Source organism: Citrus clementina, unplaced genomic scaffold, assembly GCF_000493195.1.
Source record: "Citrus clementina cultivar Clemenules unplaced genomic scaffold, Citrus_clementina_v1.0 scaffold_2, whole genome shotgun sequence".
NCBI lineage: Eukaryota > Viridiplantae > Streptophyta > Magnoliopsida > Sapindales > Rutaceae > Citrus > Citrus x clementina.
Window position 1 is genome coordinate 34,123,933 of NW_006262688.1, and position 12,558 is coordinate 34,136,490.

At 34.0% G+C, this 12,558-nt stretch overlaps 2 protein-coding genes across 2 annotated transcripts; both read left to right on the forward strand.

Annotated features, from left to right (window-relative positions):
• Positions 1–4,691: 4,691 nt before the first annotated feature.
• LOC18052814 (probable inactive dual specificity protein phosphatase-like At4g18593) lies at positions 4,692–6,467 on the forward strand. Its single transcript, XM_006449429.2, has 2 exons — positions 4,692–4,831; positions 5,926–6,467. Exon 2 carries the CDS (start codon positions 5,960–5,962, stop codon positions 6,344–6,346), a length of 387 nt encoding a protein of 128 aa, XP_006449492.1. The 5' UTR covers positions 4,692–4,831; positions 5,926–5,959; the 3' UTR covers positions 6,347–6,467.
• Positions 6,468–7,119: 652 nt separating this feature from the next.
• LOC18052815 (UDP-N-acetylglucosamine transferase subunit ALG13 homolog) lies at positions 7,120–11,628 on the forward strand. The gene is made up of 4 exons (XM_006449431.2): positions 7,120–7,664; positions 8,007–8,243; positions 9,803–9,902; positions 11,132–11,628. The coding sequence occupies exons 2-4, from the start codon at positions 8,064–8,066 to the stop codon at positions 11,386–11,388; spliced, it is 537 nt and encodes a 178-aa protein (XP_006449494.1). The 5' UTR covers positions 7,120–7,664; positions 8,007–8,063; the 3' UTR covers positions 11,389–11,628.
• The last annotated feature ends 930 nt before the right edge of the window (positions 11,629–12,558 follow it).

Here is a 12,558-nt window from a genome sequence, read left to right on the forward strand (position 1 = left end):
GGAAGTATAAGTTTTTATATAAGCCAATTTGAGATTGTAGTGGTTGATGAATAAATTATTTCTGTTGTGCGGATTAAATAAGTTACTGATTAAAAAAGTTGACTGATATTTGTAAATTGTGTTGCAATTGATGTGTGTTTGGAAAAGTATAGTACATACGTTTGCTAAATTTTATTAAGAAAGTGTTGTTTTATTATATAATTAGTAAAGTTGAAATAAATTTCAATTACCTTTTATTTATATAAGAACTTTACAAATGTGTGAAGACTTATTTGATTCATACTTTCAAAAATTAATGTCAAAATAGAGAAAATCATAAAATATGCCGCTTTTAAAAGAATTTTACCGTACGTCATTTTTGCCAAAGAGTGATGATACAACCACAAACTTATTTTGTACAAACTGATTTGATATTAATTCATTGGTTGAATGAAAATATAAAATAATAAAAATAGATCATGTGGGTCAAAAAATATTTAATTCAACTAATTTTATCATGAAGGATTGCCAAAACTAATGAAAGAAGCCGCTTATAGCTTTCCTCAAATCCCAAATGGACCCATAAACTATTTGATAGCTTACAAAATATGAAGGATTGGTTGAATAAAAATATCACAAGGTCCGCATTTCTTAAATGCTTCTACTTTTTAATCAATTCAAATTCATATAATGTAAGTTGTTAGCTCAACTTATACCAGATATTCATTTAATAATAAAGATACACATCCTAAATTTTTTAATCCCAAATTTAATCTCAAATGACGTGTCATTAATTGAATTGTTGGTAATTCTTGACAAGATCCAAGTAAATTAATTATATTATCTCACTAACCAATTGATGAATGCTACATCATTTAAGATAATTTTTTGAGATAAAAAGATTGAGATGTGTATCACTGCTTATTCATTTAATTATTAATAATTGTATCATTATTAAAAGATATTTTAATAGGACTAAACTTCTACATTTATAATATATTTCTAATAGTCCATTTGGTTAGGCATTATTTATCTATTGGATATATATTGATTTGGAACTCTCAACTTCTTTGTCATTTTTTGGGCACAAAACATGTGTTTTCTTTTGATGTCTTCTTAATTATGGCCAAAAGACAAAATAATATTTGGACGTCAAGAAAAGCTGCCCCATCACTTTATGAAAGCCAATCTTCTCTTATCAGGCATTAACAACTTCCATCGACATCAATATTCAACAACAATTGATTAAAAACGACATGGGCGAAATCAAACCTTTGCTTCAAGAAGCTCATTGTATTTTATTGGGAAGACTTGCTTTTAATAGGTTATGGCCTTCTTGCCTTGTCATCGTCTACTCTTGAAGTGGTCATTAGTTTCCAACAATAGCACTTTCTCATTTTAAAATCAAAATAGGGTTTTGAATTGATGGGGTTCGTCTAGATTCAAGTAACTGAAGATAAGACCATCAAATTAAATTATCACGAGTATTTGTCTAAACGTTCGTTCATTAATCACCCACCTTTTTTTAAATTTTTATATTATTAACTTATGTTGAAATATAGCACAATGTGTTTTGTCCGCAACTTAAAAAAATGCATTTCCCAATATATTTATTTCTCCTTGAATCCTGACTTGTTTGCATCAATAACCAAAATTTATTATAATGGTTAAAGTCTCTTCATATGTCATAATTTATCCTGATTTCTAATGCTATTAATTTACGGTTGGGTGATTCTTAAGTCCTAATCTTTATTTCAAAAAATTTCGTGAGTTCCTCACTTTATCTATAATCACAATCACACAAAAAGAAGTCGGTAATTTAAGTGTTGTGAGAAATAAGATCTTAAAGAAAAGTTATAACTACTAACAATTGGTGCTTTCTTAATTAAATATTCACATTTATATTAATTATTGATCGAAAACTATATTAAGAATCTAGTTAGAATTACTGCCCACATTTCTGGTTTTTGGAGGGTGGGGGGGGGGGGGGGGGGGGGAAACCTTGGATGTCCCCTGAAAAACACCCGAAAACCCTTGGGGATTAAAAAAAATTTCTGTTTATTTGATTATTTGATGGCAAACTACTGACACTTTTAACTAAATTTTATAAATGAAATTTGAAGGGTAATTGAAAAGGTTATTTAGAGTAAGTACACAAAACTTGCGTTTTACTATATATTAATTACGTTGAATGTTGAAACATAAAAACATTTTTTTCCTATTCAAGTGACTTTATCACGTCACAGAGGCACTCAAGCATTGGCTCTCACTAAAGTGCGGTTCCCCCAAGTGGGGACTCTACTACCCCGTCGTTTCTCTCCTTAAGTATATAAGTAAGTTGAAAATATTTATTTACAGTAAATAATTTAATTCTTTAATATTAATGAGGATAAAAATGTAGGTTTATATATAAAAAAAATGTTAAAAATAATTAAAAAAAAAACTTACTATAACATATATTGCCTATTTGGTGCGAGCCAAATGTTTTTAGTTAATTAATTAATTTATTTATTGTTTTCTTGAAAGAAGCCAAGTCACTTTTCGAAAATTCAAAAGATAAAAGAGTGAGTTCGTCCAACTTGGTCTTCTCTCAAAGGATCCAAACACATTATTCAAACTCGTCTTTGTTTCATCCAAACTAGACTACACGTGCTTGAGCACAAATAACCATGCTTCGAGAGGAAAAAAACTAGTGGGACGACGCTGAGTTAGCAAAGTAATAATGGGTGATTTATTGATATTTTTAATATTAAATTTAATGTATTCCACAATAAAATTTACTGCGCCGACGCTGTAATGAGAGTTACTGATTCTACTGCATGATTAGAGTATCATTTTGGACGACTGTCTCATTATCTTGGTTAGAACATAAGCCCTTCTCGCATTGAAATGGTGGGATATAACTCAGGAAACGTTGAAGTGTATTAATTTATTTTTTAAAGAATAAAGAGTAATGTGTCATAGGTGCACAAAAAATAATGCATAATTACTACGTGATAAAAGATTTAGTACAAGATAAAAACTACAGTGAAACTTCAATAAATTAACAGTCTTAATTAAGGGATATAGTACAAGATAATTATGAGAAGATTTTTCTCCCACATGAAACCAAACAACGTTCTTGGCCGTTCCCATGGATTTCTTTTGGTAGTTTATAATCATTAGGGCTTTATTTTCCAAAGAGCATTGGCTTTATTGCGGTTTGGCCGAAGGGGTCGGGGCCTTCAGCTAGCTATGAAATTCTATGTTCAGGGTAAAGAGAGAAGTAGAGCGGGAATTAATTCCAGTTTTGCTGTCCATCAGGTTTATATCTTTCTGATCTTCCATATCCTGTCATTAAATAGCAAACTGGCAGTCTTGTTTTTCTTGAACAAGAAGTTGATGGTAGGGCCACCTATATATGTTGCCTTGGGTCGGTCAATTGCTTAGGGTTCGCCTTTCACCTTTTCCACTGGGACCATTACATTGGAGCAGGAGTACAAGAGCGACATTTTTGGGGAATAGGTAAGCTCAGTAGCTTATGTGACTCTAGCAAAGACGTTCTCTTGTTTGATTCATTAATTTTATGTTCTCTTACTATGCTTTCACGTGGGATTGTAGCCATATTGCTAGGTGCTGTTCATGGAGTTGTGGAGTCCTTATTCAGAAAGTACACTGAGAATGGAATGAGTGAAGATTCGGCTTACAAGAAAACCTTTGAGTGCATAACCGGAATTGTACCATAGATCATCTCAGCGAAGGTTTATTTGGATTATATGCTATACATAAAGATGTTGCCGGTGGGAGTGAGATTCGTGGTGTAGTCTTGGCTGGTCGCTCATTTTATGTGAGTTGGTATCACTGTGTGGGAGGATTTTATAATTTTTTATTGTGCTTTAAGACATTAAAGCTAACCAAAGTGGAAAGTTGGTGAATGTGTTCGTGAAACTTGGCTCCTGTGAACGACAAGGAGATTCACTTGAATTATCGACGATTATATATGTTGAAGATCCGGCCACCGAGTGTGTGCGACCTGCGGACCTATACTATATTATTAATTTTTATGTCTGCGAGTATATGCATGTATGATAATTGATTTTCCTTTATATTTTACTAAAATATTTGGTTTCATTTACTATATGTAGTTAAATTTATAACTATAAAACACTAACTTCTACTCTATTCCATGAATGACTAAATCCCACCTTATTTTGGGGTTGTAATGTTTAGGAAACTAAGTAAAAATTGTAGCATTATCGTTTGATTCTAGTAAAAATCTTTTAGAAGTCAGAGAACTAGTGCTCTGTCCACTACCCACCACTCGACCAATTGAGTGGTATGCAAAATCTTACATAATTAATATAAGATCCAGTTATTACATATACCACTAAGGTATTATATCCTATAATCTGATAGTCAAAAGTCAATAAAATACTACGACCGTGAGATACTGTATCTACGCACTGTGTTTGTATATAGTCACGGGCTCACCGTAGAATTAACAAATTTTCTTTTATTTATTTTTAGAAATTCAAAACCAATAAAAACAAGCGGACTTATGGGTTTCGCATCGCTCGTGTTAACTAACCCGAACCCGCTCCGATCGCTATAAAGGCGGATCTTTCGGACCAGGTCAAGCAAATTAGCTGGCGGGCTTCAGCCCAAATTCAGTCCGTCGCATAAAAAAAACTCTCAAAATGGACTGGCGTCGTGTAGAAACTAGAAAGGCTTTGCCATAGCCGCTTCCAAATAAATAGGATCAAAGCAAAAGATTTTCAAGATGGGAGTGAATAATGAATGAATGACGCAGGCGCAGCAGCACCGTCGCCGAGTCTGGCTCTAGCTGAAACTTGAAAGAGTTCCTCCGAACAAGGTACCTCCAGGCTCCATCCATTCCCTTAAACTTGAAACTTCTGGTGCTCAAGTATTTCTAGTATCTTAAATGCGATTTCAACTAATCTATTGTACGAAGCTTCGAAACAGGAATTTCTTATAACAGTTTAAACGCCTAAAAAAATTGTGTCTGAAACGAGGTGGGCGCGATTACTTGTTTAGTTAATTGCTAGGTTACGCGAACAATTTCGACAAATATTATTATTATTATTATTATTTTTGTGGGTGGTGGATGTCTTTGATATTTCTTTAGGTCTTGGGTTTAAGTTAATTTGGGTACATATTACGTAAAAATACAATGAGTTAATTCATTGCAGAAAGATGGAGATGGTAGTACCTCTTTTCTAAATGGTTTTCCCAAAATTGAATAATGAATGAAAACTTAACAGAGTCGATTCGATGTTCAATTTGCGAAAAGAGGTTTCGGTGATAAAAAAGCACAACTAATGATGTCTATTTGGAATTTTTTCCTGTGATAATTTTCTTAGTACTGGGGGCTTTAGGCACTAATATTTTGTTGAGCATTGAAAATATCAATTAATTATATGATCCTCTTCTTATTATCGTTCCACTTAAATTTTCTTTCTGCCTGTGAAAAAAAAAAAAAAAAGAATAGTGCCAAGTTAGAATATACGGCCTACTTGCAAAGTCGTAGCATTTAAACATTTAAATTTTAGAACAACATAAAATTTACTTCCATGATTCAAAATGCTACAGAGATGGTATGCGGAGAATACTAGTTCGAACAGAGATAAAAGTTCTTTTCCTGATGTTAAGACTTAGTTGGTGTTTATATTTCCCTTCAGTACTAGTTATTATCCGTAGATTGGATTTGTGAATACTCAACATATGAAGGCCAGTTCTTGAAACCACCAAGAATTTTTGCTGCATCCAAGTAGTTAATCATTGTTTGATCGATCTTTATTCTGTATTCTTGTTCCAGTTTCTTCATTTCCCTTCTTTGTCTTTTCTCCTGGTTAATGGAAGTTATGAGTCAACAACTTTTTTTTTTTAAAATTCAAAAAAGTCCTCATGTGTTTATGTTAATATCTCTCTTCCTTCTGGTTTTGGCAGTGGAGAGTTTGTTCAAACTATCTGGTTAGCATATATGCAAACTGCGGCAACTAGTATCTCTGATTCGGCACAGCATGTTCCGAAACCCCAGGCCATATATCGCTGTAAAAAATGTCGAAGACTTGTTGCTGCAGAGGAGAACATAGTTCCCCATGAGCAAGGAAAAGGAGAACAATGCTTCAAACGGAAAAAGAGAAGTGAGATGGAAAACGAACCAGCAGAATGCTCCTCCTTATTTGTGGAGTCCATGAAGTGGATGCAATCCGTACAAGAAGGTTTTGTGGGAGAGAAACTTCAGTGCATGGGGTGCAAGGCCCGGCTAGGTTCCTTCAACTGGGCAGGTTTGCAGTGCAGCTGTGGAGCCTGGGTGACTCCTGCTTTTCAGCTGCACAAAAGTCGTTTAGACAAGTGCTTTATATGAGCGATGATGCTACTTGCAGTCTTGTATGAGCCAATAGCTCATCTAGTCACTTAGATAGTTGATAGACAGACAGATGCTGAAATAGGTGGCTGAATGTTGTTAATAAATCTACCATTTCTTATCCTCACAACCCCCACCCCCCCAACAAAAACAAAAACAAAAAAACAACCAACTGCTCTAACATTATTTTATTCGGAACCATTGACGTATAAAAGAATAAAAGCTTTTGAATTGCTCTAGTTATTGTAATTCGAAGCACTTGATATTAACTTGAATGATCTGAAAATGATTCGATTTGTGTAATTTGAACAAATAATTTTGAGTTATTAGTAGACTGATATGATAGTTTAATTGACAATTGCTTGTTGTCCATGAACTGAAAGTATTTGTAATATTTGTATGTTGTTCGATGAATAAGATAGCAAATTTGCGTTATGCAAATAACCATTTTCAAATTTTTGTTGTGCTAGTTGGCAATTTTGATTTTCCACCATTAAGTTTTGAAGTTTTACGAAACATTTTAACGTTAATGAAGCTCGATTAATTCCTACTAAGGTATTTCCCTGCTTTAGTTAAATGGTAATTTGTTTCTTTTTTGTCTCACTGCAATAATTTTTGTTATTGCTATTCTAAATCATTATTGGTGTTAGGTTTGTGATTGCGAATATGTTTCAATTAAAATGCATTTTAGCCTTTCAAATACATGATATAAAGAACTTTTAACTTTATGTGAATTGATGGACCCAAAAACAAGCTTCATCATGTTCTATAGATGCTTAATTTTCTTATTTGTGTTTGGATGCTTAGAAAATAAGTGGGAAAAGTAGAGTCGTTTCGATGAATTCGTCTTCCCTTTGGGTTGTATTTGCAACATGTTTATGGACTTGTTCCATTTTATGGACTTTGAGCCTGCCTCTCTTTACAGACCCATTTATCCCTTCCAACTATTTTTATAAAAGTACCATTTTATTGGTCCAACTCGGTTATGTCTTTTACATTTAGGATCCGTGAACCCATTTATCCGGATTCTGGACCTGAATTTTTTCATTTTTTTATTTAAAAAAATGAAAACAAAGTAAATCAAAACAAAACAGAGCACAGAGACCACAACGCCAAGGAAAAACTCTAATTTTCAATGCAAAACACACGCTGCCGTTGCAAACAGGCTTAACGGCCGCCCTTTGACACCGCTGCTCTCTGTTACTGCTGCCGCGTGACGCGTGCTGTTTGTTGGATCGCTCACCACGGTTGTTGCCAGTCAATCGCCGACTGTGCTTGCTATTTTGCCAAGCTACGGGTTCACGGCTGTCATCAAAAGGTACTTACCTTCAGTTCCTCGCTTTAACTGCTGTTTAGATGAAATCGATGATGGGTTTTTGATGATGATGGTGAAATTGATAAACTTAAGCTAATGATTTTTCTTACATGACTTGTAGATTTGTCTTTGGCTTTGAATATTTTAAATTTCAAGCAGTAACATTTTACGCTGTACAAAAATTACACATTGGTTGAAAAAATATTTGTTCAGAAATACCAAATGAGTCAGATACAATTATCACATTATATGTACATAAATTAGGACGCTTTAGTGCAAAGTTTGGGACTTCTATTTGATTAAGTTACTTATAAGCGATTTTTGTTGTTTTTGATGGTTGTAAAGCTTAGTGGTGGTGTACATTTTGGACAAAACCGAATCATAGATAACGAGAAATTCTAGATGGGAGATACTAGGGATAGTGTGAGCTTGAAGAGAATTGTGTTCGTAACAGTCGGAACAACATGTTTTGATGCTCTTGTGAAAGCGGTGGATACTTTAGAAGTAAAACAAGAGTTGACAAGAAGAGGATATACCCATCTTCTCATTCAAATGGGTCGAGGAACCTATGTACCTACTAAGGTATTTCCCTGATGGCAATTTGTTTCTTTTTTGTTTCACTGCACTAATTTTTGTTATTGCTATTTTAAATCAAATGTAAAGTAGTGTTTTGTGAGGATGAAATGGAGATTCTAAATAGTGTTTTATTGAGGAGTTTGAATTTGTTGCTTTATCATAGAGTCAAAGGTTTTTTTTTTTTTTTTTTTTGAGAAGCTTCAAAGAAGTGTAGTTTTGTGTTATATGAATAAAAGCTTCAAAGAAGTGTAGTTTGTGTTATATGAATTAGGCTGCTGTATCATTAAGTGGAAGCTGTCACGTTTTTGCTGAAAGCCTAGTGGTGAAATTTACAAACGGAATTCAAATGTTTGTAAAGCTCATTAAATTTTGTACTACAGGTGGGTTGAAAAGTTAAAGAAAGCATTGCATTAAGTTGCTGGGTTATTGCTTCTTTGAATTTAAGTTGAACAAGTTCAACAGTATATATGATGTTTTGTGATTTCATGCAATTCTCTGTAATGGGTGGAATTAAAATATATTGAAAGGTACAAGAAAGCAATAAATATTGGAATTTATCAGAATCCTCTAAAGAGGATTTGTGCTTAGAACAATTAGGTTTCAGCGATTGAGCTATTGAAGATTTGTGCCGTCAAGCCTTAGATTGAGGTTAATGCTATACTTATAATATCAACTCTAGGAGTATTGAGGTTAATGCTATACTTATAATATCTCAACTCTAGGAATTAGGGGGAAGGAGAAAGATGCTTGCATTTCTAGTATACGAAACAAACCTAAGAGCTCCAAGATAGGGGTTATGGAGTTCTTCCATTACCGAAATTTTATAGGCGCTAGGCATTGTTATTAGGAAGAGCAAATCCTTTTGTTCATTTGAGGTTGTTGAGTGATTAGGACAAGTAAGAGTCATAGTAGGAGTATCAGTCTAGGTTCCTTTTTATAGTTTGATTAGGATTTGCTTTATATTTTGTTATTTAAGTCATATTCCTTTTCTTATAAGGAATTATAATTTTATTAGGAATAAGATAATCCTAACTAGTATAAATAGGTTTGTTATGCTTGTTTCTTTACACAAGCTTTTCATTAATAATATTCAGTATTTCTCAATTGAGATATTTCTACTCTGTGAGAGCCCTCCTTCTTGAGTTATCAAAAACATACGCTAGAACGAAATCTACTATCATTTCTGCCCGGCGTCATTGAGCCCTCTTTTTCTAAACAAATTTGACAATGACTCCACACATGAAGTTTGGTTTGTAGACCAAAGCCAAATTTGATCTGATGGCAATTAACTTGATATAAAATGATAAATTATCTGCCATATATTGATATTGTTGTTGTAATACCACCATTTATTAGTTGAATCTGCCAATGATTTGTGTATAATTTTGTCCCAGCTCTCTTGCTGCATTAACAAAATCCACTTTAGTAAGTTGTATTTAAATGGAAATTAAAAAACATTAAGATTGCTATTTTTTAGTCCAAGAGATTGATTTTTTTTCTTTTGATTTACAATTTTTCCATTGCCATGATATTATCAAAATTCTGATGAGTTTATTCTGTAACAGTCCCTTGGAGAAGATGGCCTCATGGCTGTAGACTACTTTACTTTTTCGTCAAGCATTGCAGACCATCTGAGGTCTGCATCTCTTGTAATCAGTCATGCCGGTAAATTCTCGACAGATTGCTTCATTTTCCTTGTCTCCTTTTATCTTAATTATTATTTTTAATTTCCTCCTAAGATTTAATACTCTCTCGCTCTTTCATTATGCTACATTGCTTCTTTATTATTCATGTTGACAGATTGCTTCATTTTCCTTGTCTCCTTTTATCTTAATTATTATTTTTAATTTCCTCCTAAGATTTAATACTCTCTCGCTCTTTCATTATGCTACATTGCTTCTTTATTATTCATGTTGACCGTATCAAATCCACTGGGCATTGTTTGGAGAGAAGTAGATGATAATTTTGTAAACACTTACCATTTTATTTGATTTGCAAAGATCTATAAATATCAGAAAAATGTGGGTTAAAAAAAATCAGAAAATTGGGCACGTTGTTAGCTAGATTGTTCAAGGAGATGTCATTACCAGCCATAAATGTCTTAAACACAAGAAATGAATCCATGAATGGTGATGTTTGTGCCATCATCTACTCTGCTTCTCGACTTCTATCCTATTATGAGTCAATGACCTTGTCTTACTTCAGTGGTTTTGCCCTGATGGGAAGACAACATTACTAGCTCAGAGACTCCTATGGTCTATGGCTGACAACTGCTGATTTTTGAGTTTGAATCCTAAATAAATCGATTGGGCTTTTTCTATATTCAAATGGCGTAGAACCTTGTCATATGATGAGTATAGAGCAAACATATTTACATAACTTTTCTCCTTCTTAGATGTGTATGCTTGGTGATCCCTTCTTTTTTTCTCCTTTTGAGAAGAGTGCATTCTTGTGCGATCTCAGTCAAATTATCTTTATAATTCATTCAGTAGTAAGAATTGAACTCAGTATCCTTCCCATCACATTGTTCTTTTTTTATTGCACTTTGACAACAATAAAATAGCATAAATTCCCAAAAAACAAAGCCCCCAATTTATGGATCATGGTCTGCAGAGCAAAATTAGGCAAGTTCTGTTAGGTTAGGGTACTATACTAGAGTATAGGCTAGTTCTCTCCCTCCACCTCATCTCACTGTCCTCTCCTTTCTTTCGTTGCTTTTACAGGCAGGGGAAAACAGATATTAGCACTCTAGCCAATAGGCTTTATTTATTTTAGGCCTGATGTCATGAGATAGTGCAATTGCTGTCATTTTAACTAAAGTTCTTGATGTGTGGGAAAGAATGAAACAAACACAAAGGAGCAAGCTCCTAAAATAATTCTCTCTTGTGTTGCAGGGTCAGGGAGCATATTTGAGACCTTACGGCATGGTAAACCTTTGATAGTGGTGGTGAATGAAGACTTAATGGACAATCATCAGAGTGAGCTAGCAGAAGAACTAGCAGCGAGGAAGCATTTATATTGTGCTCATCCTCAATCCCTTCATCAGGTTATAGCTGGTATGGATTTGGAGTCTCTCCTACCATACCAACCTGGTGATGCCACACCAGTTGCCAAGCTTATAAACAGATTTCTAGGTTTCCCTGATGATTGACGAGATTACAGAATTAATGTTGATTAGAGAAACAACTAGGCAGGTGTTATACTTTTTTTTTTAATCTTTTTCTCCTCACCATACACTGAATTATGTGATGAGGTTTACACAGTGTTGTAGGGCAATTCAATATCCTATAACATTATTTAATGAGTGTCTCCCCTTGGAATTGTACAGAATTTTTCTACAACTAAATTCTTTTAATAGATGTTGTAGATCCATATTGATGGATCAATTAAATAGCCAGAATAAATGTTCGGTTAAGTTTATCGTTAGGTAGGTGAAGATAACATGATATCATATCTTGATGACATGCACATATGATAGAGAGGCTTTAACATGAGATTGTATAAGGAGTATTTTTGCCATCAGTCTGAAGTTGGCCCTGCTTGAAGTTAATTTCTGTGCCAGTCCAAATCTATTAGTACCAAAATGCAACTGCCACTTGACCTGTGTGGCTATCAGATGAGCAATTACATAATTTCACCCCTCAGAGGAGCGGTTTGGATGAGAAATTATAGATAGAGCTGAGAGATAGTGTCCTATCCCACAAGAAATTGACATTTTACTGACAAGTCTATGCAATGTCACTCTCATCTGTGCTAAAGTGAAACAGGGGAGATGAAGTTCATAACTTCATTTATAATTGGGATGAAATGGTAGATAGGTTAAGGACAACATTGTGGACTAATATAGATTATTTCATGATTATATTTTGGCTTAAGCTGAACTTGTGTCACCATCATTGTGGCAGATTCTCTAGTGAAAATTTTTCTTACTTGAAGTGATTAGAGGATTGAAATCTTCACTCATTGGGAGGAAACTTCCCATGTCGTAAGGGGTTTTTGTCTGGACTCATTTGGTTAAAAAAGGCACCCCATATTAGCAAAGGGGTAATTGCTCCTTTTGCAATTGTCGTGGTTTCGACAGTAAAGTAAAAAACTATGCTATGCTTTTGTAGTTTAATTAATGTTAATCTGGACTTGAGATTTATTTAAAATATAACAGCCGATTTTGCTGCTGAAATTCTAATGTGTAAGTTGACAGGTTTTGCTCCATGTGAAATTTGCATACTTGTCTCTTCCAGCTAAATTACAATGACAAGGATTGAACTTCTCTAAGCCTTGTACAAACATAATAATGTAGACAACGGAAACGGAGGCGAAAGCT

Excerpts from the sequence above, each read along its gene's own strand:
- LOC18052814 (XM_006449429.2), top strand. The coding sequence starts at position 5,960 with ATGCAAACTGCGGCAACTAGTATCTCTGATTCGGCACAGCATGTTCCG.
- LOC18052815 (XM_006449431.2), top strand. The coding sequence starts at position 8,064 with ATGGGAGATACTAGGGATAGTGTGAGCTTGAAGAGAATTGTGTTCGTA. Across the intron at positions 8,244-9,802 it reads GAACCTATGTACCTACTAAG|TCCCTTGGAGAAGATGGCCT; the intron begins GTATTTCCCTGA and ends ATTCTGTAACAG. Across the intron at positions 9,903-11,131 it reads TCTTGTAATCAGTCATGCCG|GGTCAGGGAGCATATTTGAG; the intron begins GTAAATTCTCGA and ends CTTGTGTTGCAG.